Genomic DNA, 26,774 nt, shown 5'->3' with positions numbered 1-26,774 from the left:
TCAACATAAAGAACAGATAAAAACTGTACTGTCATAGTTGTAGTCAGTGTTCCCTCTAAGCCAGTGGTGTCCACTCCTGTGCCATGGAAGAGTGTCCAGGATTTCAGTGCCATTAATCACTACACACACTGATTGATTTCACTAATTACCACAACTTCAACCAAAGAGGGAGGGATTTGTCAGTGAATTTGTCAGCTTAAGTGTTTGGTTGGAATGAAAACATGCAGACTTTTCCATGGCACAGGACTGGACACACTGGCTTAGTGGGATTATTGGCTGTAGTAGTAGTAGTAGTAGCAGCAGGCTAATAATTGCCAAGCTGGTTTCCATTCTGTTCCGCTCTGTTCAGTTTCCCATTAAATAGGAGGTACTTCCATCCAAGCAAAGTGATTGGTCAAAGACAGCAACCGGTTCCAACTGTGTTGATAATTCCCATAAAGTATTGGGCTTTACTGGTTGCTATCCTTGCTCTTGTGGTAACTAGGGAATGAGATAAGACTTCCCTCAGCTTTGCCTCATACCTCGCCGCACCACCTCCGTACACATAAGCACAGTAAAGAACACTCTCAGGTATTATTTTTATATCTTCCGCCCCTCCCTTCATATTCACTTTCAATCACCTACCAATCAAGGGTGCAATTTACAGATACAATCTAGAGAACATCCTGTACTTCTGTGCCAGCTGAGTCAAGGTGGGGAGCCGTCTCCACGTTAATTAACATCAATCCGGAGCACACATAGCATTAGCATTTTAAAACGCCTTCACAAAACCTTCGCAGCTGCACAACGAGCTCAACAGACTGTGATAGAAATGAGCAAACATAACCTAGCGTGTGTGTGCGTGCGTCAGGCAGTGAGTGTGCAAGAACTTATGCATTAGGCCTGCATCCCAATTAGGATTTCATGATCCCTGAGACTGAATGAATGGGACAAATGGAAATTAATTCTTTGAACGTTTGAGGTCATGGAAAAGAATTTAAGATTTATATTCATATCTAGCTGTCTCCTGAGCCCCATATTTCAACTACTAGCCTGAAACTTGAATACTAAACCAACCTCTAGTCTTTATGGCCTGTCAACCCATTCCTTTGTAATTCAAATAAAATTCTCTTTTAACTTACAATATGTGCTCAGTACAGTAACATGACACAAAACACTAAAGCAGACCAGTGGTTCTCAACATTTATGGCTCACAACCCCAAAAACCAAGCAATGCTCACTCACAACCCTGTGTTCCAGGTGTTAACGCACACTGAACACCAAGTGCTCATTTTGTATTTTCCCTTTCTGCACTAATCTACTTGATTGATTATCGGAAGAAGCCAAGAGGATACAAATAATTATTTTAGAAGGAAAGGGCATTCATCACAAAGATTATGTAAGATATTGTAATTGATTTGTGTTGTAGAAATACAATTTTTCACATTTCATCATCTCACAATCACCCCACCCCACCCACTCAGAAAAACAAAACAAAATGACAAACATTGAAGGACTGGATCTGAAAAAATATCAATTTCTATCATTTCTCAAATCAGGTACCACAGTACTTTTTCAAAAACTGTTGTACTGGAAAAATGCAACAGTGCAACAGCCATTGTACTTCACTCTACTGTCCAAATTTAATGCATGCTTTCTGAACTACTGTTGTACTGCTGCTCCATCCTCAAGACAAAGTTTTTGGAAAAAAACAAAATCAAGATTTCCTCTCGAGTTATATGGAATGGTCTGGTAACTAGATGATTGAGAGACAATAAGAGTTTTGTGATACAACATAGAAATTTGAGTCGACTGCTGCACTGGGCATTTTTTCACGTTGGGGGCACCAAATGGCAGCAAGAAGTAAGAGTGAAAAATTTGAACTTCAATACCCAGAAATCCTGTAAGGTGATATCAGTAAACTGCATACAGCTCGCTCATGTTTACCAACCAGCCGGTCTGTGATGCTTTATATCAAAGGAAACCAAAAAGAGGAGAGGAAAAGTTCTAATGTTGGTGAGTCTGACTTTCTCTGGACACAGCGCTTGCTCACTCGCTGTTAGGAAACACGTGTCTTTTCGTCATTGCTGTCAGTTCATATTGGTATTAGATATGATATTGGTATATGATATGATATGAGGAAATCCCAGAATAGATATGTACAGTCATTCAAAAAAGAAAAAAATCAGATATGAGCAGCAATTCAGTATTGCAATCTAACCCAGTGGCTGTTGTTTTCATTCAATTTTTTCTCCTCTCTCATTTTGTTTCCAATATTCTTTCCTCATCTTCTTTTCCCTTTCCTCTATCCACCTCCTTTCGTTCCGTCCTCCTTTCCCCTTCCTCTCTCCTATTTCCCTTTCTAGCAGCCAAACCCTAAGCCCATTCTGCGATCTCTGTTCGCACTCATTAAATGAAGAGTTCAACAAGGCCTCAAGGCTATCGCCAGGTCTCTCTTGACGCCAGTGGCCAATTACTGCTTTGCTGTCTCACTGAGTGTGAGCGTACTGTGTGCTCCTCTCCTCCATCATTACTTCAAAGTAAATGTAAAAGATAAAAAATGGATGAGAACCAAACTCATGTGAGAAGGACCGCAATCTCTGTCTCACTGATGAATGACAACTCCATCACGAAAATGACAAGAAAAAGAATTGAACCAAACTAGGGGATGGAACAAAACATAGGGCACCAAAAGGGGAATCAAAGCTGCAATGAACACTCATGCTGCAATAGTATAATCAATAACAACGCTTCAGCAGTTTCATCTCAATGTCTTGGAGCCACAGGGTCTTCGCATTGAACTCTGCACACAGCTTGCAGTAAAATGCATTACACATGATTAAGTGTAATCAGTGTGAGTGTGAAGAATACATCTTTGATTCAGCCCAAACCCTTGAGTCTTCCCGACAAGAAAACAGACTGAGGTAGCATTTCATGTATTCCAGACAATGTCTTTCAGGTGACATTAGGACTTTTCATCGTTTTCATACTTTACAGTCTTGGGTTTAGGTTTGATTAAAAAACTAGGCATCTTTGTGCTTTGGTAGCCTCAAATGGAAGCAAGAGATGAGGGTTAGAATTTCTGTAATTGCTTTGTAGCAAAGATAACCAAAGGAACAAGAGATGAAAAAGATTTAACAATGGTGAGTCCAGCTTTCTCCAATCTCGGGAACCCATCGTCTATCGGTCTGACGACGATTAGACTCTGGGGGCGACGGCCAATATTTCGGGGTTTCCGGTGTAGCCAGCGGACATCCAGGCCAAGACTTCCTCTTCCGTTACAGTCCGATTAGCAACTTGAGACGCGAGAATGGAGTTGGAGTTGAGAGAAGACATTTCATATGCAGATATCTGTTTATAGAGATTAGCCGAAATGTCGTCCGGACCTAAAACACCTACAAAAAGTATTGATGTTTGTGTATTGTGTGGAGAAACGTTCGACTCTCGCGTGTCAAGTTGCTAATCGGACTGTAAACAATGACCGGCGCACGGAAAAGGAAGTCTTGGCCCGGATGTCCGCTGGCTACACCGGAAACCCCCGAAAAATTGGCCGTCACCCCCAGAGTCTAATCGGCGTCAGACCGATAGACGACGGGTTCCGAGATTGAGCTTTCTCTGGATGGAGCACTCCTTTGCTGCTGTTTAAGAGACAGTTTGAATTTCACTCTTAAGCTTCCTGTGGGCGGAGAATACCCAACACTAGAATATAATTTGAGCAAATAGGGTGAATCTACAAGATCTCAATTAGGGGGGAACGACGCTCTTCACTGTTGCAGCCCCACTTTGTGAGTTAGGCTGATAAAAATGGATTTATTTTACCAGCTTTAAGAAACACGATCACTTGCATCATCAATCATCCTTGGATGAGAAAAAAGAAGACAGTCCTCACATACTTGTCGCCTAATCACACGGCTCAGTTCTTCCGCACTCTATCACAAAGCACTTTCATGATTGTTGAGCACTCTTTTCTCGAGATCACAGGGTGCTTTGGTCTTATGATGCTTAAGAGCAATCATCTGGACGTACAGTATGTTGCAGCATAATCAGCCCCCCACTGACAACCCTGCTGAGTTCAAGGGTTCCACCTGAGCAATGAGAGCCACTAGCAGAAACCAACAGTGAGCAATTTAACAGATGCCTTCACAACTCCACAGAAGGGGCAAGAAGTGAAAGAAAGCTTGAGGGTGGTGTGGATGAGTTCTGTCCCTTTGCTGCGTAAAGCAAAAAGAAATCGTGAGTTATGGTTTGCCTGGAGGTGATTCACTGCCTCTCGAATGCTTGAGTTCTTCCAGTTTCTGAAACAACTGCGGTATTCTTTCGCCAGTGGGTGGGTAGCGGCTCTATCATCTAATCACAGCCTGTGGCAGACGGAGATATAGGCTAGATAGAAATGGTTTGATGGACTGTCATGATAAAGACGGACGTAAAACAACTTGATTACGGGCCCCTGCACAGAAATCCCATCTTAGAAACGGAGCAGTAACTGGCTCTGTGGAGTTCTTGGCACATGTCCTTGGTTATGCAAGCATGACAGAAAATATCGCTCTTGTGTCACCAATTTCCATCCCACTACCTAAACCGTTTTCCCAGTCCTCTTCCCACAAGCTTTCAAGAGAAAGAAAGATTAAACAATAGAGTAAATTGGGCCTCGAGGGGGTTCTGGTCAAGTTTTCCTCTAATCATCTGTATCTTACCTATCTCATCAATCTCGCTTCCCTAATATATCTATCAATCTATCCATCCAAAGTTCCCACTTAAGCCGAGACACTTCCACCCATTTTCCCTTTCCAATCAATTCATCTATCTGCCTTCCTGATATCTCCTCCATTCCATCCATCCTGCCTCCAGTCTATCTAAGAGCTAATCATGCTCAAAACCGCCCACTTGTTCCCACTTCATCTCCCCTTCCAATCTTAATCGATCTCATCCCTTGTTTCCTGCCCTCCATCTGTGTCACCGTCTCCCACCTCATCTTCCTCATCTTACACTTCAGCCGTCATTTAATTTGGCCGTTCCCGTCAATAGCTCACAATTTCTCGTTTCCTTACCTTCAATCACTGTGGGAAATTCACACCAGTTTTGACCGTGGCTGGTAGGGTTGCCAGGAAAACAAATAAAAAGATAAAAAACTATATGTATTCAATGTTTCCCCCATAATTTTATTCTTGGAAGGGTAGAAAAGCCTCTGAAAGAGCATTTAGACCATGGAAAACCAAAACTCCCCAATGAAACCCAGGATGATGATTATGATAAAAGAAGAAGAAGAAAGTAGTAGTAGTAGAAGTAGTAGTAGTACAACAATAATAATAAGAAGAAAGCAGTAGTAGCAGAAGTAGTAGTAGTACAAGAAGAAGAAGTAGTACAAGAAGAAGAAGAAGTAGTAGTAGTACAAGAAGAAGAAGTAGTAGTACAAGAAGAAGAAAAAGAAGTAGAAGCAGGACAAAAACAAGAAGTAGAAGTAGAAGAAGAAGAAGAAGAAGCAGAAGAAGAAACATATTCATGCATACTTGTGACAACGCTATGCGACGATACCTCTGTCTAACTCAAGTAGCCGTTAAGTTTCTAAGGTTAGACAGATATGAGTATATGCAAAGCTTTATACAAGTATATGCAAAGCTTTCCAACAGCTTTGCATATATACATATACAGTATATACACTATATGCGCGTGTGTGTGTGTGTGTGTTTGTGTGTGTGTGTGCTGAGATGACCATTCACTTGCTCTACTGATTAGCAGGCCATTCCTAAAACTGAGGCTCACAACACAATCACTTTGCCTTTGCTCTGTCTTTGCCTTAGAGGACGTTCAACCTCGGTCGCCACCTCCTACAACGCCTCCTCATCCTTGTGATTGCACTGGAGACCATGTACAGGGACACTGAGAGAGATTAGCCTAGACCTATTTGGTTGAAGACTGAAACACCAGGCTACAGCCCAGTGACAGCCATAATCTGCTGATGGAGAACAGCCTGAGACATTAAAGCCTCGTGCTCCACTTCCACGCACAATTTCCACAGAGCAACGGAGTGGAGGAGGATGAAGGAGGCGGGGGAGCTGCAGGTTTTGATCAGTCTGGCTGGTGGCTTATTCCATATAAATACACAGTGTCACTCCGGGTGCTTGTGAGGTACAGCTAACAGACGATCATCACTACCCGTCACTCTTAGTGCGTCTTAGCAGAAGTAATCAGTTCTTACCATTTTTCAGTCTGTTGACAGCAGAGGAAGCAAAACATATACAATTCACCACAGCTAACATACACAATAACATCTGTGACACACATTAATCTAAAAGAGAGGTTTAGATTTGGTCCACCAATAGTCTAACATATGGATCGGGCCTTATGAGCGAATGACACTCTAGTTCTTCCTATTTAGCCACCTCTCCATGTGTATTTATAGGGTTTAGATATCTCCTTATTGCAGCTGTTAATTGTGGCAAATATTGTAACAGATGGAGAATTATATATAAGCCTAGCTTCTGTGGTGTCACTAACATTGACAATCTGCTTTGCTGACCTCCCCATATGTCACACTGGCGTAAAAATGTTCAGGGCACAAGCGTCATTTGTTGCAGAGTTGTTACTATTTGCATCAACCAGAGATGATCATTTATTTTTTTGGCACATTCCATATTGTCTTCAGCAGTAATGTGTCTTTTCTCATGGTAAACCTAGAAAAACCTAGTAAAACTAGCAGCAATATAACTTTGACTTGACTTACCACCATACCAAAGAATCCAGGATCAATTAAAAATGGAAAGTCAACCTTTGCTCAATTTGAACACCAGGGATAAACTCAGTTCACAGTTTAAGTAATCCTTGCATAATTTCAAATATCCCTCTCCTTTAAGGACAAGTGGAGCATGAGAGAGCAGAGAACAATATGCAAATATTTGACTGGAGGCTATGGGGGGAGCAAACAAAAAACATAACAGAATTTATTTTTAGCAAAAACAAAATAAAAAATCATTATTCTAACAACCAACGGCATGCAAAAGTATATATTCATATCAGGTTTGCAATATCTGTAGGTGCACCACAAACCTACAGTGGCCTATATCGTTAAGTGAAATTCCTCTTACATTGCTTTGACCATTATGCACGGCAACAAGCAGAGGCTTAACTGTCTGAGCTAGGGAGATGTAAAATACCACTTATTGTCCTGGAAGAAATTCATTTTATAAGGCCAGCACAAAGCTTGTATGGACTTGCATGCCATACACAACAGGGGAGATCATTCAATATGCATTCAACACAACATTCAACACAACATTCAACACATTCACCAGGTAACAATAACCAGCATAGTTGAATTTCCTTTCAGTAAGTCGAGCAACGCAGAAAAGCAGAAAATAAAAACCACAATGTACTCGGCAGCTGGCAGCATATACAGTCATTGGTTTCTGGGTTCAACACCATTCAGAATATATTTATTATTATTATTAATAGACACAGTAGCTTTGTCCAAGCACACCAGCATGGCAGACAGGACATGTAGCACAATTAGCAGTCAGTGTCAACCGAACGCTGGGAGCCTCGCAGCATGTGAAATCAAATTCTCCTCAAAAGCAATCAAATCATGTAGGCATCAAACCGTTCCCCTCCCCCCCCCCGCGCGTCTCTGTCCCACATTGCGGCGAAAAGAAACAAAAAGGCTCTCGAGCATAATGCGCCAATCTGAGAATCCTTTACCAGTTGCTCGTTGACGCGGGAAACAAGTTGGAGAGGAGGCAAGGACCTGTGGCTTTCATTCCCCCGCAGAGGTCGAGACAATACGCACTCACGTTGAGGGACAAAGGACGACGGAAGAAGATGTTCAGTCTGCATGTTGAAGAGCCTGCCGCTATTCCACATTCATGAGCTTGACATTGTTATTCTACAGCGCTATGAAGGAGAGTCATGAAAGCTCGCAGTATAGCCCGGAAAATCATTCACGGATCGTTCCCAATATGGTTGTAGAAATCTGTAATGTTGGAGAAAGAACTGGAGAAAGAATTGTCTTGGTACTAATGACGACAATACCTACCACTATTGTTACTCCAAGCTTTTAGGAAAGCTTAATGCTGGTGAGAGTTTTGCTTTTCCATAGCAGAGCTGAACAATTAATCGAAAAAAAAATCTAAAGTGCAATATGACCTTCTGCAGTTTCCAAATCGCAGAGGCTGCAATTAACTGCTTAAGAGAGAGAGAGAGAGAGAGAGAGAGAGAGAGAGAGAGAGAGGTATCCAAACTGGATTTCTGAACGAGGAGTCTTAGAGCTGCAGGTAATCTTTGGTCCATAAATCAAAACCTTTCATCAGACTCAAACTCAGTAAATCCTGTACACTGACTATTTTTACACTCACTGTTCTTTAAACTTTTTTTAAAGTTCTAAAAAATGTATGACAAGAAAAACTTGTGATGATATGAATCGCAGATTAAATCGCCAATCCAATCAGCAAAAGATGGTGACCCATTTAGAACATCTATCGGCTAAATATCACTGTGGCCTATATTTGCAGAGATGCTCCACACTCAAGGTCTTACATATTGTAAATTAAAGTTATAAGGAGGAAAACTATTTCAACAACTTATTTGACAACTAGTGGGTTATGCGATGGTATTAGTGAATTATGCATGCCATGTAGTTTTTTCTACTACTTTGAAAGTCTCAGAATCAAGATAGTGATGAGGGCAAAAAGCAGTATCGCCTGTCCCTTAATATTTCTGTAAAAACTCCAACTTCTATGTAACAAGGGGCTCTCAATCGTCTTTTTTGTTAAAAATGTCTCTGTCTAATATACTCACATTACTGGTAAGTTAGCAAGCCTGTTGGCCATATCTGAAGCACCTGTATCCTAAACTGAAAACAGTGCAACTACTGCTCATTTGTGGGTTAACCAACATGATGCCAATTATTTCATGATTATGTGTAACTGCTAATGAAGCTAGACACAGTTTCAAAAGATTGACTGTAGCCTACAGACACAGCAATATTAGACTACTGCTTTGAATGTTAAAATAGGCTAATTTGCTGGCTAATTTCTCTAGGTATTAACTGCAATTTATTTTAAGCACATCCCTTCTAAGTACACAAATGCAGACAGCATTAGTATTACCGGGGGGGGGGGGGTCTGACGGTTGGTCATTTTTACCTCAGGACCAAGGGAACGAACATCTGAATAACGAAAATGTCAGTGATTTTCTCCGGCTGCTACGGTTAAAAATCAGACTGAAATTACCTAATGTATTTTGAAATTATCTGTGGGGTCATTTTAAGTTTAATTTTAATTATTTTACTCTCTAGATGACCGACCGAAATTACAAATGAGCGTGGGCAAAATCAAATTACCGACCTCACCTGGTGAAGCTCATGCTGTCCGGAGAGAGCTATACAAAGTCGTTCAGATCGGGAAACGTGCGACAGGAAAATCAAAAACACATTGATTGTTTGATTAATTGATTGATTAACTGCAGGCACATGTAGTGCGTACTGCCTTGATGCATCTCTCTAACCTTGAAGCTTACCATGTGTAAACCAATCATCTGTTCATTAGTGTTACTTTGATATTCAGTTTAATTTGTTTTACATTTCATTCAGAGTTGTTAATGCAAGCTTATTGGCCGATTAATCAGTTAGCGGCTTTTTTCCAGTGCAAAATGTCGTTATATCGGCTTTAAAAACCCACTATCGGTTGGCCTCTAGTTGACAGAACGCCACAGTCAGAAATTAACACAGGCTCAGGGTAAAAACACCTTTCAAAGTTCATAAAATGCCTGTGAAATTAAAAACGAGGGGGCAAAAATGTCCCTTATAATAAGGAGCACCCTTCTCTGCATTTCACCCTGTTCACATTTGCTTCATTAAGTTGTCAAATATGCACGCATGAATGCGAGTACTGTCCCCCGTGGGCCACTGTAGGTGATTTGTGGCAGACTACGGCCGGGCGATTCTTCCCAGTACATTCTGGGTGAGGAAAAATGAAGCAGTTTTTGAACAGAGAACAACCGAGTACACAGCCTGAAGCAGTAGGAGAAAATACCGACCTGACACAAAACACCGACAACAAATATCATAAAAAACAGAACAATCGAGGGATGGAAGATGGACAGGTTGGGACAGAGTGGAGAAATGCTCTTCTGGAAGGTCTGCCGTTGTGGTAAAAATGTAGTTTTTATTTGCCAATATGGAATGAAACTGTATTATTTCATAATTCAATAAAATTGCCTCTGAAAATGACCAAAATGCTCTAAAAATCAAATCAAGGGGGTAAAAAAGGTTGATTTCCTGCCCTGCGGACCACAAGCGTGGGTTTTTGTTATTTACTTCAGTTATGGGTGAGCCATGCATCAACCGGACAGAGTCGACATGACAGATAAACTAGGCAGCAGAGTAATCGAACCCAGGCTAAAATGCAGTCTGTCATCGTTCATTCATTGGTTTCAATCAGGAAACTGAAATTTTGGCATAGAGACATAGAGAGAGATGCAGCGACAAGTCAAAATATTGTATTCAGAAGTGGAAAAAGAACGGACCGGGACAAAACGCCATGTGGCTCCCGCTCCACTGGATGACATGGCTGTGTGACGGCTCCATCACACACACACACACACACACACACACACACACACACACACACACACACACACACACACATCTACAAACCTGGACCTCGTTTCCCAGTAACAATCATTCTTAGAGGTGTTTAAAGTGTTTAAAGTGTTTAAAAGTGTGATCCTATGTAATTACTTACCTGCGTTTCTCAAAGCAGCACTTAGAGCAGGAACGCACCCACTTTAGCATTTACTTTAGTATCTTAAAGGAATAGTTCACCCAAAAATAAAAATTCAGTCATTATCTACTCGCCCCCATGCCAGTAGAAAATTGGGTAAAGTTTGTTGGTCCACACAACAGTCCATGAGCTTCCCAGCAGAAGTACGATTTACGTCTCCAAAAAAAAACCCAAAAGTTGCTGGGAACCTGTCTCCAGACTTTTCAGAAAATAACCATAAAATGGCTCCATGCAGCTCTTCCAGGATAATCCAAATCTCTTGAAGCCAGCCGATCCTAAAGTGACTTGAAAAGACAGACATTTACACCATTATTTAGCTGAAATCGCCACTCTAGCTGTTCTTTTCAAAAACAAACAAACAAACAACTAACAAACTTTACTCTTTTCTACTGGCATGGGGGCGAGTAGATAATGACTGAATTTTCATTTTTGGGTGAACTATTCCTTTAAAGCCGCTGCGATGCTGTCAATATGAAAGGTGCTGATGTGTTTGTTAACTTGGCTTCATGATTGATTAACCAACTGTAAGTTATGGGATATTCTGCAAATGAATCAAATACTAAAAAATGTAACACACCCAACAGAAACAATTACGCTTAGAATATATTGCCCCATGGACGACATTATTCAAATCGCCTGTAGAAAGCTCACAGCATTGCAATAGGCATACAGTATGTTCGTGCGTGGGTTAAATGTTAATGTATGCTCCGACTGATTTTTCTGTTGCTCCAGATATTTGCCCTTAAGCAAAAATTAATAACCCAGCCTCAGATTTAGGCGTGATGGTTCTCATTACATGCTCTCTGATCTGAAGACAGCTGTCAATTTCAAGGACTCGCTATTCAGGTGTTTTCACGCTCGCTCACTGCAGTTATTGAACATTTCTTTTTTGGAGATAAATTTATCCTTCTTCCCTGTCCCTTCCCCCGAAGCTCACCACTCCAGTTGCATCAATCGCCGATGTCACCCGTTTTGTGTTTTGTCTCCTTTTACACGGTTCCCTCAGCAAAAATATCATTCTATATTTTTAGTGTTCGCCTCTCCACTGGGCACACCACTCCATTTCACCACACCCATCCATTGTATATAGATCACTAGTGGGAAGAATACAGGCCTAATGAAGAAATAAGATGAAAATAAATTAGATAATAGTAAATAACAGAGGTGGGGACAAAGGTTGAGACTTGACTTGCATGAAGAGAAGACATGAGACTTGACTTGACTTGGGTTCTGGTGACTTGGGACTTGACTCTGACTTGTACTTTGATGACTTGAAAAGGTTTCTAAAGTCTTGACTTGAGATCTTGTGTTTGTGTAAATGACTCAGATTGAAAGTGATGAGATTTGTTCCGGCAGACGACTGAATTTAAATTCTGTTTTCTGAATTTGTATGGAATGATTGAATTTATTGAAGTTGAAACTGATTATAGAAATCAAACTCATGATGCTCTTACCAAGTTTTTATCCTATTAAAACCATATTGCATTGAAAAGTCCTAGATATTTAGTTTTCTTTAAGATATTAAATTGATACTGGACTCTTGATTTGTTCTGACTTGACTTGCTGTTCTACATTTAGACTTGGGACTTGACTTGAGACTTGTGCCTCAAGACTTAAGACTGACTTGGGACTTGAGCAAAGTTGACTTGGTCACACCTCTGGTAAATAATATAAAAACAGCCTCATGAACCTTAAAAAATCAAGTTAAAAAGTTGCAATGAGTCCTGCAGGTGACATGGTGGAGTGTTTTTTTTTCCTTCTCAAGAAAACTTTTAAGAGCGTCTTTTAATTTAAGATGCTTTTCAGAAACACCGCACAAACTGAAGAGGATTCATATGATTGAATAGTGTAATGTGATGTAATATAATGTAATGTATGATTGATGTTACGATCATCTCAGCCTTGACAGCCTTTGGGAAAACGAGGCTCAGGTCAAAAACGCGTCCGGCGTTAATTAGCCTTAAGGCTGACCTCGAGAACACATACAGCTCCCAGAGACAGCAGAGACGATCTGAGATTACATGTATACAGTATATCACAGGAAACATTGAACTTAAACATAATATATCTGATGTCTCAATACTAATTGGATCAGTGACATTCCAGCTGCAGCATGAAGAGCCTCTGGGACGGTTAAGCATGCTGTTCATGGCACATAGCCTGCAGCTCTCCATCATCCAAGGAGAGAGAAACATCACAACTGAGTCACGGAGCGGTGAGGAAAGAAATCGCTAAAAAGCCAAGTGAGCATGAAACCATGGACAATGTGCGCACTGATTTTGTAATTTGTTGATTTTCTTTTTCTCTATACGCGCCTAGTGGATCATATAAGGCTTGACCAAGGTTATATTAGTTTGATTTGCACTCAGGCATGGGAAGGAATACAACAATCCTGTTTATTCAGGCGTGATATTCCAGGCAATGGGAACGGTTTCATGTACAAATGTGGCCATTGTAGAAATCCAGTGTTTTTACTGCATGCTTGCTGAAGTAAAACTGTCTCTCCATACAAAAGAAGAACTGTTTGGAAAGTTTTCCTCTGTTTTCAGCCTCCAGACATTAAAAGCAATGACTTTTTGGTCGACGTTAGAGTTTCGTGTTATAGTGTGCTAGTTTGGTTCCTCTGTATAACATTCAAGAAAGATTAATCTGCAGTATTAATGCAGGCCAGATGCAGGTTAATTGCATGGCGGAGATATATTCTGTCTTTTATTCAATGCTGGCTTGCATCTAGACCTTGTAGGATACAGATATAGTCAAAGGAGTAGCAAAGACATCACACTTTTCTTCCACATGCAAGTGAAAAACTGAGAAACTATCTTGTTTGGCCAGGTATTTCATTTCATTGCCAAGGTCTAGCTGACATTGGAGTGATATAAATTCATACATCCACAAACTAACTCCCTTTCTGCTACTGCATTTCTTCTTCAACTCACCACCTCACTTAATCACAGCTACATTCTCCACATTCGTACAATCCCTCATAGCCACTCTCAACACCGAGGACTGACATCGCTTTTTAGTTTGCTACAGATCGGTGAATTCAATCATCTCAACTTGGCTGAGAGAGAGAGAGAGAGAGAGCCACCTGTGTGATGGAAAGGCGAAAAGACGGGGCAGGAAAAAAAAAAAATCTTTGAAATTCCAATATGCTCCCAGAGAGGGTTAGCAGAACCTGGATAATTCAGTAAGGCCTGGTAAGACTGAATTCATTTCGATTTCCCATCAGAAACATATAAACATAAATTCATGCGGTTCCATTTCCATTCCTTCCTGTTCCACTTTACTTGATATTTTTTGGTATTCTCATGCATGCAAGTTTAAATATTCTGTAAACAACAAGTCGGACATAAGGGCCCGAGACATCTTATTACCTGTGATGTCTGTATGCGTGTGTGTGTGTGTGTGTGTGTGTGTGTGTGTGTAACATAAACCTTACATGACAGCTAGTTTGCTGCTTTTAGAACCAGAGATAACAGGCTCACTGCAAAGGAAGTAGTTTATACAGATTTTCATCCACTAAATCTTCAACAAGTCCAAATATTTATATCATGTCTGTGTGTGCCCGTGTCTGGAAACATGAATACATAACCAACAATGCACTCTCATCAACTATTCCTGAACGATGCCGTCTACCCCAGAGGAAGCCAGCGCTCATTCTCCTCACACACAAACATGCATCTGGCAGCAGCTTGGCAGCAGAACTAATGCCCATATGGACAAAAGCCTGGACCACAGCAACGCTATCTGCAAACCCATCTTCTTCGTGTTTGCTTGTGAACCTCACCGCAATACAGATGAAGTTTCTGGAATGACCCGAACTCACCGCTGAGCCTTTTGGAAGTGCTGTGGGCCTAAATCAGTGAAATATCACAATCTAAATAATTACATCAAATCCTGTTTATTGGTAAATCCATCTCCTTCACACCGGCTTGCCAACCAACCCCCTGTGCATTACAAATGCAATTTGTTGCCAACACGCTAATTACATTTGTAACATGCTGACTGATGTGACTGCCAAATACAACAAATGTGAGAGAGAACACACGCATGAAGTCAATTCCTGATGCAAACTCAACTCTTCAAATGCAGAAGGATAAAAGTGAATAGGTAAGCTAGCTTTGCTTCGCTGGTAAATAAACTAAAATAAACTAATGACATGCTTGGTATGTTAAATACAGTCTATCGTTTTTCTTCTTCTAATGTTTGAGTCCGGCCAGTTATACAGTTTTGAGGTATGTGTCTGCTGTGTCTACTGATCTGTGTGTCGCTGGCTTGGGATCAGCTGTATGAAGGTGTTTTTGTAGCAAAGCACCTGAGATCTAGCATGATGGAATTTTTACTCACACAGCCATGATCTTAATGTAAAGACACAGACAGGATTTAAAATGTCAAAGTTTGAATGAATTGAAATATTTGAAAAAACAAAATAAAAAATAAATGTATATATTTTTTTAAATAAAAAAAAAAACTAAAATTAATTTAAAACAGTCAATTAAAAATTAAAATAATTATTTAAAAAAATGTTTTATGAAATATGTTCATACAGAAGTATTCATCTATTTCATTAAATTTTTGCCTTTGATTTTCACAATTTATCATTTACAATTTCCCATTTGGCACGCTTTTATCCAAAGCGACGTACGCATGAGATTTTAATACAACACAAGCAAGGATCTAGTCAGGAGAGGACAACGAGAGTAAGTTTCTTTCTCATTCACCTTCCTGCATCCTCCCTGATTTTTACAAAACTTGGAAGAATGACGCATCTTGGCGCTGCGTTCTGCCATTCAAAGAAATCACACAGATGGGCCTGATGCAGGCGCTATAATTAAAGGTCAAAAACTTTGAAAGGCCATAACTGCTACACTACTGGTCCGATATTGAAGAAACTCAGAGGGATGATGCGTCTTGTTACTGATCAGCCTAAGGCCTGCCTGCAGCATTCGACATGTTTCACTGACTAACTTTAACCCTTATCCCAACCTAAACCTAACATCCTCATCTCAAAGGATTTTCCTCATCTTTCTATCTATGTCCTCTTCACCCACCTTTAAAGACACACACACACACACACACACACACACACACCAATCTGCACCACTAATCCAGCCTTGCCACCTGGACAAAACCTAATGAGGAGCTGCGATACAGTGACTAAGCTAAGAGTCTCAGCAGAGTGACTAAGGCCAGACTGAAGTTAACTACATTATTGTCTGTAAACTCGCTGCGACAAGTGAGTCAGTTCAACCCCGTGTTCCTTCGGTTTACACCATGAAACTAATTGACTTGTTTCTGACTGAGGCAGCTCTCCATCACCTGCCGATTTGCTCATAGACGACTTTGGCATCAGGTTGATAGGATTCAATCTCCCTGAAACCTCGGAAACTATTAAATATAAAATCTAAACCACCAGTCAAAAGTTTGGATACTCCTGATTGAATGTTCTATGTTTTTCATTCTCTTAAAGCCATTTTGACCTAAAGGCTTCTGCTTAAATGCTTGAAATTTGTTTCTTAGACAAATATAAGTAGTGAAGTTGATCCTATGTATGAATTTCTTCCCAAAGCCTTTGCCTTTCCATCAAGGCAAAGGGCGGCTACTTTAAATAATCTAAAATATGACTATAACTTTATTTAACTGTGGTATTTTTCATTACTGCCTCTTTGGGTTTTATTGTATGTAAAGCACTTTGTAAACATTATTTTTAGAAAAGGCTGCAGGCCGAGTGCTGAAGATAATCACATACATCATTATACAACAGTTCTATAAACAAAGCTATATATCAAGTTATGGCAATAACTGATTTCTGTCTTTTATTTGTCTCCAACCAACAAAAACAGCTCCCTCAGGATTCCACTACAACACATAAACTGTTTCTCTCAGAACAGCTGTAAAGCGGCGGAAGGATACATAAAGTAAAACGCCCCAGTGCTGTTAGACCGTATATCAGCACTCATGGATTATCAGCCTCCTGTCCAATCAAATGACTCGACCGGAACTAACTGTTGTGTAATTGGGGCTCATTTCTAGTGAATGCAACCACAGTGATATCTATTGATTCCTTCCAGGATCCCTCATTCCTTCCTTGACCCTCTCTGTGGAAAGGGCAAGGAAAAAGAGAATTACCCCGTGAGGATCAATAAAGTATGATATTATTATCCTTTTTATTATATGAAGAGGTATAATTGGGATCACACAGCAACTGATCCCGACAGCAGTGCTATCGAGACTATCGAAACCATGAAGAATCACGCTAGTTTTACACGAGCAAACAGATTAATCAGCGAGACTCACTTTTTTTTTTTTGTCTCCATCTTTGTCCCTCAGCCTCATCACTGTGGTGTTTCTGCACTGCACTCCCCACGATCTGTCTGTCAATCAAACAGTGTGGGCGGAGCTTGGATTTTCTGTCGATGCAGTTTGAGTTTCTCTTTTCTCTGTCTGTTCAGTCATGGTGGCTATCGCTGCTCATGCTAACTACCCAGTTCTTCTTCTTCTGTTGATTCCAAACAAACCGGAAACGTAAAACGCATCACTTCCTGTGCGGCAGAGGATTGTTCCCAGGAAAGAGCTACCAGACACCGGCTGTTTAGAACAGACAGTGGAAAAGCTTTCATCAACTGGCATAGCATGAATCACTATTGTGTTATATCAGTTGGCGATAGAAAGTAGCAAAACGGACATTTATTTATGCAAAAAGGTCACAGATAATTACTTTAAAGGTAAAACAGCAAATGAGCTGCTTGTTGCTTTCCATTAAAAGTCTGCAGAGAAAAGAAAATCAATCCTTAATGTTTAGCTGCCCATTAATGTCACTCTGTCACCTCTTTCTCCACCATGCCAGACTTAACAGCCTCATTACCTCAAAACCTGGCAAGAGAGGCAGGAGTGGATGGATAGGGGAAAGAGAGAGAGAGAGAGAGTGAGAAGAAGGAAGGGAGAGAGAGAGAGAGAGAGAGAGAGAGAGAGAGAGAGAGAGAGAGAGAGAGAGAGAGAGAAAGTTGTTGTGATTCTTCAGCAACAATAACAGCTGAAGGAGGCTGTGCTTCTGGGACTGCATGATGTGATTTACTGCTGTGACAAAGAATGTATATGTGTGCGTCCATCTGTATCTGTGTGTCTGTGTGTGTGTGTGTGTGTGTGTGTGTGTGAGTGTGTGTGAGTGTGTGTGAGTGTGTGTGTGTGTGTGTTGTAGGATTTGTGGCGTGTGAGTCGGGGGGAGAGCAGATGTCAAGCAGTGGAACAGGACAGCATCTGAGTCACATGAGATGCAAAAACATGACACACAGGTCATGACCCACCCACACACACACACACACACACAACATTAGCTTGTCATGTTTCACTTAAGAGTATTGTACCAAGCCAGAGAAAGCCGCCTCTCCTGCAGGAAATAAATGTATTTGCAATAACAAAGTGACATGCGATCACATGCACACAACATATGAAACATAAGGTCACATTACATAAAAAGCGCGCAAATAGATATAAAACATGTGCACAGAATAAATTAATATATAAAGTCTTCTCTGAGACATGGTGTTGGAGAGTTCTTAGTGTTTTAGATCTATTTCTCTAAGTGTATTACGTCTGCAGCATCCCTCAAATCTACATATTGGCGGCTGGCAACCCCCATCATCTCTGAATATCCTTGATAATTTAACACTTTGCATCATAAGTATTCTCAGTAAGCAATGCCTTGATAACTCAAGGCATACCTCAAGGTTTTTACCTTAAGTAAAACAAATCTCTATCCATTATACCTTATCAAAAGCCTGATCCAACTAAATATATCTAATATTCAACAAAATAGCAATTTAGATTAATGAAACCCAAATAAATCAATGCAATCATTAGGGATTTACCAATACGTTTTTTTAAGACCGACACCAATATCTGATATTTTCTCACCCATATCGGACGATACCAATATGCATTTTTGTAAGAATCTTAGTACGAATGCAACAGGTGAAGCTTTTCAAACAGGCATATCTTAATTAAATGGTTTTTAAACAAAAAACCATGTTAGTTTTATTCTGTTGCTAATTTGACAGTTGTATGAAGTGACACACTCCACAATCAGTCAAATATCAGCAGTAAAAACAATATCAGACCTAAACCGATACTGCTTTTTAAGGCTGATATTGTCCGATACCAAAAGTCTGGACTGGAGGAAAGCACTGACACTTTCCCCTGAATACCGCTGCCTCCCTCCCTCCGTATCTGTCTCCATCCTTCCACCCGGCTCCTGCTATCTGTCTGGACGTCTTTCCCTCCCCGTCTGCAGCCGAGAAAAATCCCAAGGTCGATCTGGAAATATTTTCTCTTCGAAAGCAGCATGAAGCAAGGCCCGATCTACTCCCGTCCTCCTCTAGCTCCCTCCATTCCTCTCTCCATCTCCACTCCCTCACTCACTCACTGCCCCCGCAGGCGTTTTTCTCAGAAACTGATATGGCTCAATAGCTGAAACTGTCCAATTTCCAAGCCAAATGGAACAGCAGTCCCACCGCTTGGCACTGCCAGCTCTCAGCGGCACAACAGCACCGAGCGACGAGGACTGTGGTCTTTGGTCTGGAATCAGAGTGTAAAAAAACCCACTAAATTGCATAACAGTTGGCTACTTCCAGCGGTAGCAATTACAGAACTCCCTCTCCATGAATACATCCTGCATTAGCAGAGCAGACAATTCTTTCTCGCAAATTAGTACACTGTAAAACCAAGCTCGAATATCTCTCAAATGGCTAGTTAGCAGACCATTACTGTAACTTCTGATGTCTGAAAAAAAAGCAGCAAAACCTGATTTACCGCAAACTATTCCTCTCTGGGGCTGGAGACAAAGTGCCGCAGCAGTTCAGCAAACATGCAGTGAAAAGCAAGACTACAATCACTATCTGTACACTACCAGTCGAAAGTTTGGACACAAGCATTTTTCTTTATTTTTACGATTTTCCACATTTTAGAATAATGGTAAAGGCATCAAAACTATGAAATAACACACATGGAAATATGCAGTGACCGAAAAAGTGTTAAACAAATCAAAACTATCTTATATTTTAGGTTCTTTAAAGTAGCCGCCCTTTGCCTTGATGGAAAGGCATTGGAAAGAAATTCATACATAGGATGAACTTCACTATTTATATTTGTCTAAGAAACTCATTTCAAGCATTTAAGCAGAAGCCTTTAGATCAAAATGGCTTCAAGAGAATGAAAAACATAAAACATTCAATCAAGTGGAACCAAACTTTTTGACTGGTGGTGTAGATACAGTAGCACAGCCAGCTACTTTCAATTAAGCCTGGATTAGCTTCAAAATTACCAGGGCAAAAAAAACTTTTATAGGATATGCAGTGAACAGTATAAAAAGTTGACTTTCCCAGTAAGAAAAAGATACTTTCGAAAGAGGAGAAGTTATGCACATGTATATCAATAATTAATCGTGCTCGTATTGAGTGGTTAAATCTATCAAAAATATATATTTCAACATGATATGCAACACTGGGGAAATGGGGAGAATGTCTTTGACAGAAAACCCCCTTCGGCTCTTCTACCTCTACATTTTAATTTAATTGAATATATAAGAATTTTACACTAGTGTAGGATGCAATAGAAATGTCGTTGAGACTGAGATAGGGCAAATTGAGATGAAAGCTGACTGAGATTAGCTCTATTTTACTTGCCAATCTCTTTCTCGAGGAAACTTAGTTAATCTCTTATCGTTTGGCATTAGTCTTATCAGCTCACTTATCTGAACTGCTTCTGCTTCAGGAAATATAGAAATTGAATTGTAATATTTCGTACAAACAGCAGGTTTTTCGGGTGTATTTTTTCAACACGGAATAATAGCTTCTGACACATGTTAAGGCCAAGAATCCATAGAGAGTCACACTTGATCTAAAATAATTTATGAAATAATGTGAAACCTGGAAGTGTCAAGTGAGAAATCTCAGCCTGCCACAAGAAAAACTCCAAAAACATTGCATCTCTCCTTAGTGCTTTGACAAGTGTTGACAGCAAAGAATCCTGTGCCTGTACGTGTGTGTGTGTGTGTGTGTGTGTGTGTGTGTCTCGTGTTCAAAGGTATCTCCTCTCACTTACCCCAGCAGCGAACCCCAAACTTCCGTCTAAGATGCGTTTCTGAAAGGGCCAGAAGGAGAGAAAACAAGGGGAAGTCAGTCAAATCTATAGCATCAAACCCTGACAGTAGCCTATAACATCTAACCTTTCTGTAATCCTTTGCAATATTGTTGCTTTCACTGCAAAACATGATATCGATTCTGTAGAATGTCCCAGGATCCATAGGCTCAAAGAGTACATTAAAAGTAGATAAAAAAAGAAGTAGGATTAATCCTCCATATCCACTATACTATCAACAGAGGGCTTTCAGGTGATGTAACGCACCCTCTGGCAGCCACCCTCTGCAGATTGCACAGGCACTTTCTTTCTTTCTTTCTTTCTTTCTTACCCAGTCTCTGCCAGGACTGTTTTTTTTAATCTTTGTTTAGATTGCAGATTGCACAGGCACTTTCTTTCTTACCCAGTCTCTACCAGGACTGGTTTTTATCTTTGTTTATTCCTATCTGTTTTTAGTCTCTTATCGTGCTTTTTCAGAATTTTTATTTGTACCTTCCTATCTCGTAATGTACACATTGGAAGCTACTGTACACCAGAATTTCCTTCGGGATCAATAAAGTATTTATCTATCTATCTATCTATCATATCGGAGGTCCTCAGCTCTTGGCAACAACAGCTGAATGGCTGATTGAATTTCTGAACGTACGACCGTTTCAACAGAACTGAACAGACGGTTAATTTCTGTGCTGTTTGTGACTGGGAGCTGATCATTTTGCCACTGATACATCTGATCGATTTTGTGTTTAGATGATGTTAGCTTGTTAGCTAGCCATAGCCATAGTATCTGGTCAGCTAAGCATAAGTCTTGTTGTTAACACATCTGATTTGCACAACAGCTGTATTCAGTGGAGGTTAGCATCAGTGGCTAGTAGTCGCATGTTAACATTTGATTGCTTGGTTAATTTAGCTTGTTGCTAGTTAGCTAGATAACAGTTTGTTCAGGTTAATTGAGCTGACTCTTCTCAAGTTACAACTCAGAGTGTTTTGGAGTAGAGACTAGGGCTAAAGACAAGACAGTTTACTGTGTCAGTAACCTACATTTGGAAACAAATCCAGCTTATCAGACTCACAGAACTTGAATGGACAGAACGGTCATTCCCATTCAAATCAACATTCCAGGAAGGTTGGAGCGGCAGCCATTTTTATGGGCTAGCTTCCCAACTATGTACCGATTTACGGTTTTGCAGGAAGGACCAAAGAACTTTCTCCGTCTCCTTGCTGCCATGGATTGCTAACATGCTAATGTTGACTAGAAGAGCTAGAGAGAGAAGTACAGTCTGTGATAAAGCTACGTTAGCCTTGTTGCTAACGTTAGCTTTCAGTTGAGTTTTGACAGTTTGCTGACTCATCTGCACAGTTCTCAAGAGAGTGTGACAGACTTTACGACCCTAGATTTGCATTGTCACCATAGCAACTAACCCTTAAAAGTCCATAATCGCCATTTTACGCTGTAGCTACTAGCCAAATTACCATGGTAAACGGTGGAAGGACCGTTCTATCCATTCAAGTTCTGTGATCAGACTATTCAGTTTTACTTTACTTATGTTAATGAGTTGACCTACACCACACTATCAGGCGTCTCTCTTTCTTGCTCGGTTATATATTTAGCCATTTAGTTTATTTGCACCCGGCCAATTCTCCCATGTAGCTACCCAGGGTTCCTACACATTTTCAATTAAAAAATTCCATACTTTTTCCAGACCTTGATTTGTTTTGAAGATTTTGTCTGGTGTTCAATATGATTTACGCAGATAGACATCTTGCCCCTGCTAACTAGGTCATATCACTGTATAGATGAAGATTGTTCTTCACAGCGACAAATATCAGAATATGTGAGATGATTGGCAGGGTTCCTACACGGTTTCCATTTTAAAATTCCATATTTTTCCCAGACCCTATGTTCTTGACTGGATTTGATTTTGGTCTGTATTTGATATAATGCATGCTGACAGCGGCTGGGTAATAAGAGCGTCCCTCTATCTGAACATTATTCTTCACATCAACAAAAACTGTGGACTCAAAGTGGCTCGACAACAACATAAAAGCTATAATTATGTGTGTATCGGACCTGAACCACAACATTTTCCATACTTTTCCAGACATTTTTTCAAATTCCCAAACCATTCAAGACCTGGAAATGGTCAAATTCATTCAATACTTTTCCAGACCTGCGTAGGAACCCTGTGTACCTCCATGATGGCACCAGCCACAGCTTCTAGGAGACTTATTACATAACTGCAAAGTCTCTATAGTTGCTAAACTTTATAGCCTTCCTCATCTTGTGAATGATATTGACCTTCTTCTGAACTTAACAAAAGAAGCTAGACCAAACTCAATTTCTGACTCGTCTCTATACCGGCCTAAAGCACATGTATCCCCACTGAATTGGGTGAACCTGGGAAAAAAAATCAGTTGTTAAAATGCATTTCATTATAGAAGAAATGAGAAGTATGCTTATCTTTGATGTTATTCTCACTTTTTATCTTTGATGTTATTCTCACTTTTGAAGCCGAGGGGTCAAGTCAAGTGCACTTAAGATGTTTCAACATTTGAAGCCATGATTAAAAAGAAAAAAACCCCAGCCCAGTGTGACAGTGGGTGCTGAGTCTGTACAGTAGGCTTACCTGTCGACTGGAGAAGATGAAGACCAGGGCGGCTCCGGCGGCGGTCAGGCCCCAGGTGAACAGCGTCCCCAGCAGGGCCTGGGTCACTGGGCTGTAGCCTGGTAGCATGGTGCCTGACCTGGAGAAACACACACACACACAGACACACACACACACAGTTATCCAATGCCACGTTCACGTCATATCGGAAGAGGCGGAAGAACAGGATGCCATCTTGTTGCTATGACTTAGAAGCAACAAACAATTTTATTTGATGGGAGGGGTGCGGAGGGGCGGGATTGTTAAAAAATCTGATGGTTTTACTGGTTAGAAATTTATATTTACGCCTACTAGTGCAGCATGATGTCACCATGAAAGATACTACTGTGTTTTCCAGGAGGCAAAAGTAATGGAAAGTTCATTTCATGGGGAATTTAATTAGTGGGAACGCCGACGTCCAACATGGAGAATATAAAATTAACTGATATTTTACAATCAACCGATATTATATTTTCTGAAAGACTTAAAGAAGCAAAGGAAACCAACATCAGTGGATTTGCTTCCACGTTTGCCGCCTGTGTCAACATACTTACACAATTTTGATGCCAAGTGGGAGATATTGGGAGACTAAGGCCTGTGCCAATATGAAAATTTCATGGGATGACTATAGTATGAAAATGCGTGTGATGGCTGAGAGCACAAACCTATTGCTTGCTTATGTGCAAAAATTGGAATGAGTATGAATAGTAGGAAGAGTAGAAGGTGTGCTTTGAATCGAAAAAAAAGTAGTAAGTAAGAGTATTTACAGTTGAACCCAATAGTGATATCTGTCAGAGGGTGAAGCCTATACTCATAGAAGCCGGGGTTACAATACATAACCAACCAGGACTTTTATATGGGATATGATTGGCTCAAGCTTTTCTTGGCCGTTATATATAATATTATCTCGATAATTATCAATAAAATGAAAACCTTAGGATGAGGATTTGACGGAGACGGTGACACAGATTTATCGCTCACAGCCGTTTTTTTTCCCGGCCGGAAATGTGTTTATGTGTTTACCGCAGACACTTCCTGTATGACGCTGTTCACTTTAGAGGATTAGAGGAAAATAAAACATGAGTGATGAACAAGTCGCTGGTGGTCACGGTAATAAAAATTAAGCGCGGTGTCATTATTCTTCTTTGCCACAATATAAAGTATTACCGGTTATTGTCACATCACTATTTGAGACTATAAAATATTCCCACAAATGTCCTGCTTTTCATTAGCACTATAGGAGGCTCATGTGAACATTTCTCCCCAGTCGGGAACTCCTATTTACGGTAAATCGTACATGACCTGAACGCAGCATAACTCTCACGTTCTCAAACTTAAATCAAACAGAAAAGACAGCAACAGAGGAGCAAGGTTTGGATAAACTAAACGTCTTGAATCAACATGTGTGTCTTTAATCCCCCGCATTGCTTTTCTAAACACGCCCAATGTGTTTGTTTCAACTCACAAACTAGCCGGGTGAGTAACAAATCCTGTTTGCTCAGGATCTTCCAATGCAGGATGTTGCATTTGCATTTGTGTTGCCCAACCCGTTAGCTGCTGTTAGCCCACTGCTGCTCAGTTAGCAGATTATGTAAGATAAACTGTATTTATGCAGAGTCACAACTGCCACTTTCATGTTTCACACACAGTAAACAAAGTGCATGTGTTGTGAATATTGGGATTAATCACTTGTGAGCTACAGAAACTACTTTAATGTCAATTTAACTGACATTTTCACATTCATATAAATAAAATGCAGGCCTATGTGTGGTGAATGTCTCGGTTCATCACACAGGTGAGCTGTTAGAAACTGCTTTAATTCAGCTTTAACTCACATTTTCACATTCATATGAATTAAACGCAGGCTTCTGTGTTGTAAACATTTGGATGTAGGCTATAACACACACGATCTGTAGAAGACACTTTAATGTACATATAACTAACATTAATATGCAGTAAATAAAATGCATGTGTTGTGAACATTTGGATTCATCACATTTGGATTAATTACCAATGTAAGCTATCTGTATGTAAATATTACATACAGATAACCAACAAATTACATTTTCATGTGCACATAAATAAAACTTATGCGTTGTGCATATTGGGATTTATCACACACACAAGCTGTGAAAGCTACTTTGATGTAAAATTAATTGACAACTGACATCTTCACATTTCATAAACAATAAATAAAATATATGGGTTGTGAATATTGGGATTTATCACTCAAATGAGCTGTGAAAGCTACTTGAATGTAAATTTAATTGACAGCTGACATCTTCACATACAATAAATAAAATGCATGGGCTGTGAATATTGGGATTTATCACTCAAATGAGGTGTGAATGCTACTTTAATGTAAATTTAATTGACAACTGATATTTTCATGCTCACACACCATATGCATCAATATAGGGATTTAGCACACACATGAGCTGCAGAAGCTGCTGTAATGTCGCTTTAACTGGCAACTGACATTTTCACAGTCACATAAATGCAATCTATGTGTTGTGAATATTGGGATTAATTGGCAATATAAGATGTAGAAACCTGCTTTAATGGCACTGCAGAGTGTCTGGTATGTCTGGTCTTAATACAATGATGTTATATTACACACACACTCTCTCTCTATCTCTCTCTCACACACACACATACACTCACACACACACACACACACACAGAGAAGTGAACTGACCCAATGTGAGCAAACCGGCTACTTTACATGGACAAGAAGGTATTTTCTCGCCTTATATTACAAAACAACGCTGTTATATTTCGCTAAAACACCGTTTTGTCGCATTGTCAAATAACACGCACACACTCGGAGAAGTTTAGCTTTGTCCCGAGTGTTTTTTTCTCTATAAATTGGAGCAAAAGTTTCAGGTTTACTTACTGTTTCCACTGGCACCTCGACAACTGTGTATTTACTTCCTACTTCCCTGTACACGTGTCTATGACAGAGGAAGCCCCGCCCCTCCTCGCAGCCTATTGGCCAATCACTCTTTCGACAGCAGAAGTGGGGGGCGTCTTCATTCATAAAAAAAAAAAAAAAACACAGACTCCCCAAATTGTGCCGTTTAAATGAATTGAACACACGCTGGCATCTATAATCCTAAAAGTGAATTAAAAATTGCATTAAAGGAGGATAAATTGGGTATTCACACATTCCTCACGGTTTTATAGTCATGCTTAAAAATTGATGTAGAGGCATAAAATTGAATACTAAATAAGCTTATTCCCAGAG

The 26,774-nt window shown here is 40.2% G+C and overlaps 1 protein-coding gene across 1 annotated transcript in view; it reads right to left on the bottom strand.

Moving 5' to 3' along the window:
- Positions 1-26,435, bottom strand: part of slc39a11 (solute carrier family 39, member 11) — a gene marked incomplete at its 3' end in the record, with an annotated part of 89,926 nt that extends 63,491 nt beyond the window's left edge. Inside the window, exons 1-3 of the mRNA XM_071530059.1 lie at positions 26,424-26,435; positions 23,510-23,627; positions 20,850-20,888 (exon numbers count right to left, since the gene is read on the bottom strand). Coding sequence (XP_071386160.1) covers positions 20,850-20,888; positions 23,510-23,617 — 147 coding nt within the window. The remainder of the gene's footprint in view (positions 1-20,849; positions 20,889-23,509; positions 23,628-26,423) is intronic.
- Positions 26,436-26,774: the final 339 nt, after the last annotated feature.

Source organism: Centroberyx affinis, unplaced genomic scaffold (genome assembly GCF_046629955.1).
Source record: "Centroberyx affinis isolate AG114_WGS23_722 - 3 ecotype Tasmania unplaced genomic scaffold, CSIRO-AGI_Caff_v1 ptg001874l_1, whole genome shotgun sequence".
Classification (NCBI taxonomy): Eukaryota; Metazoa; Chordata; class Actinopteri; order Beryciformes; family Berycidae; genus Centroberyx; species Centroberyx affinis.
Note: the sequence above shows the minus strand (reverse complement) of the source record. Positions and strands in the feature narration are given on the sequence as shown.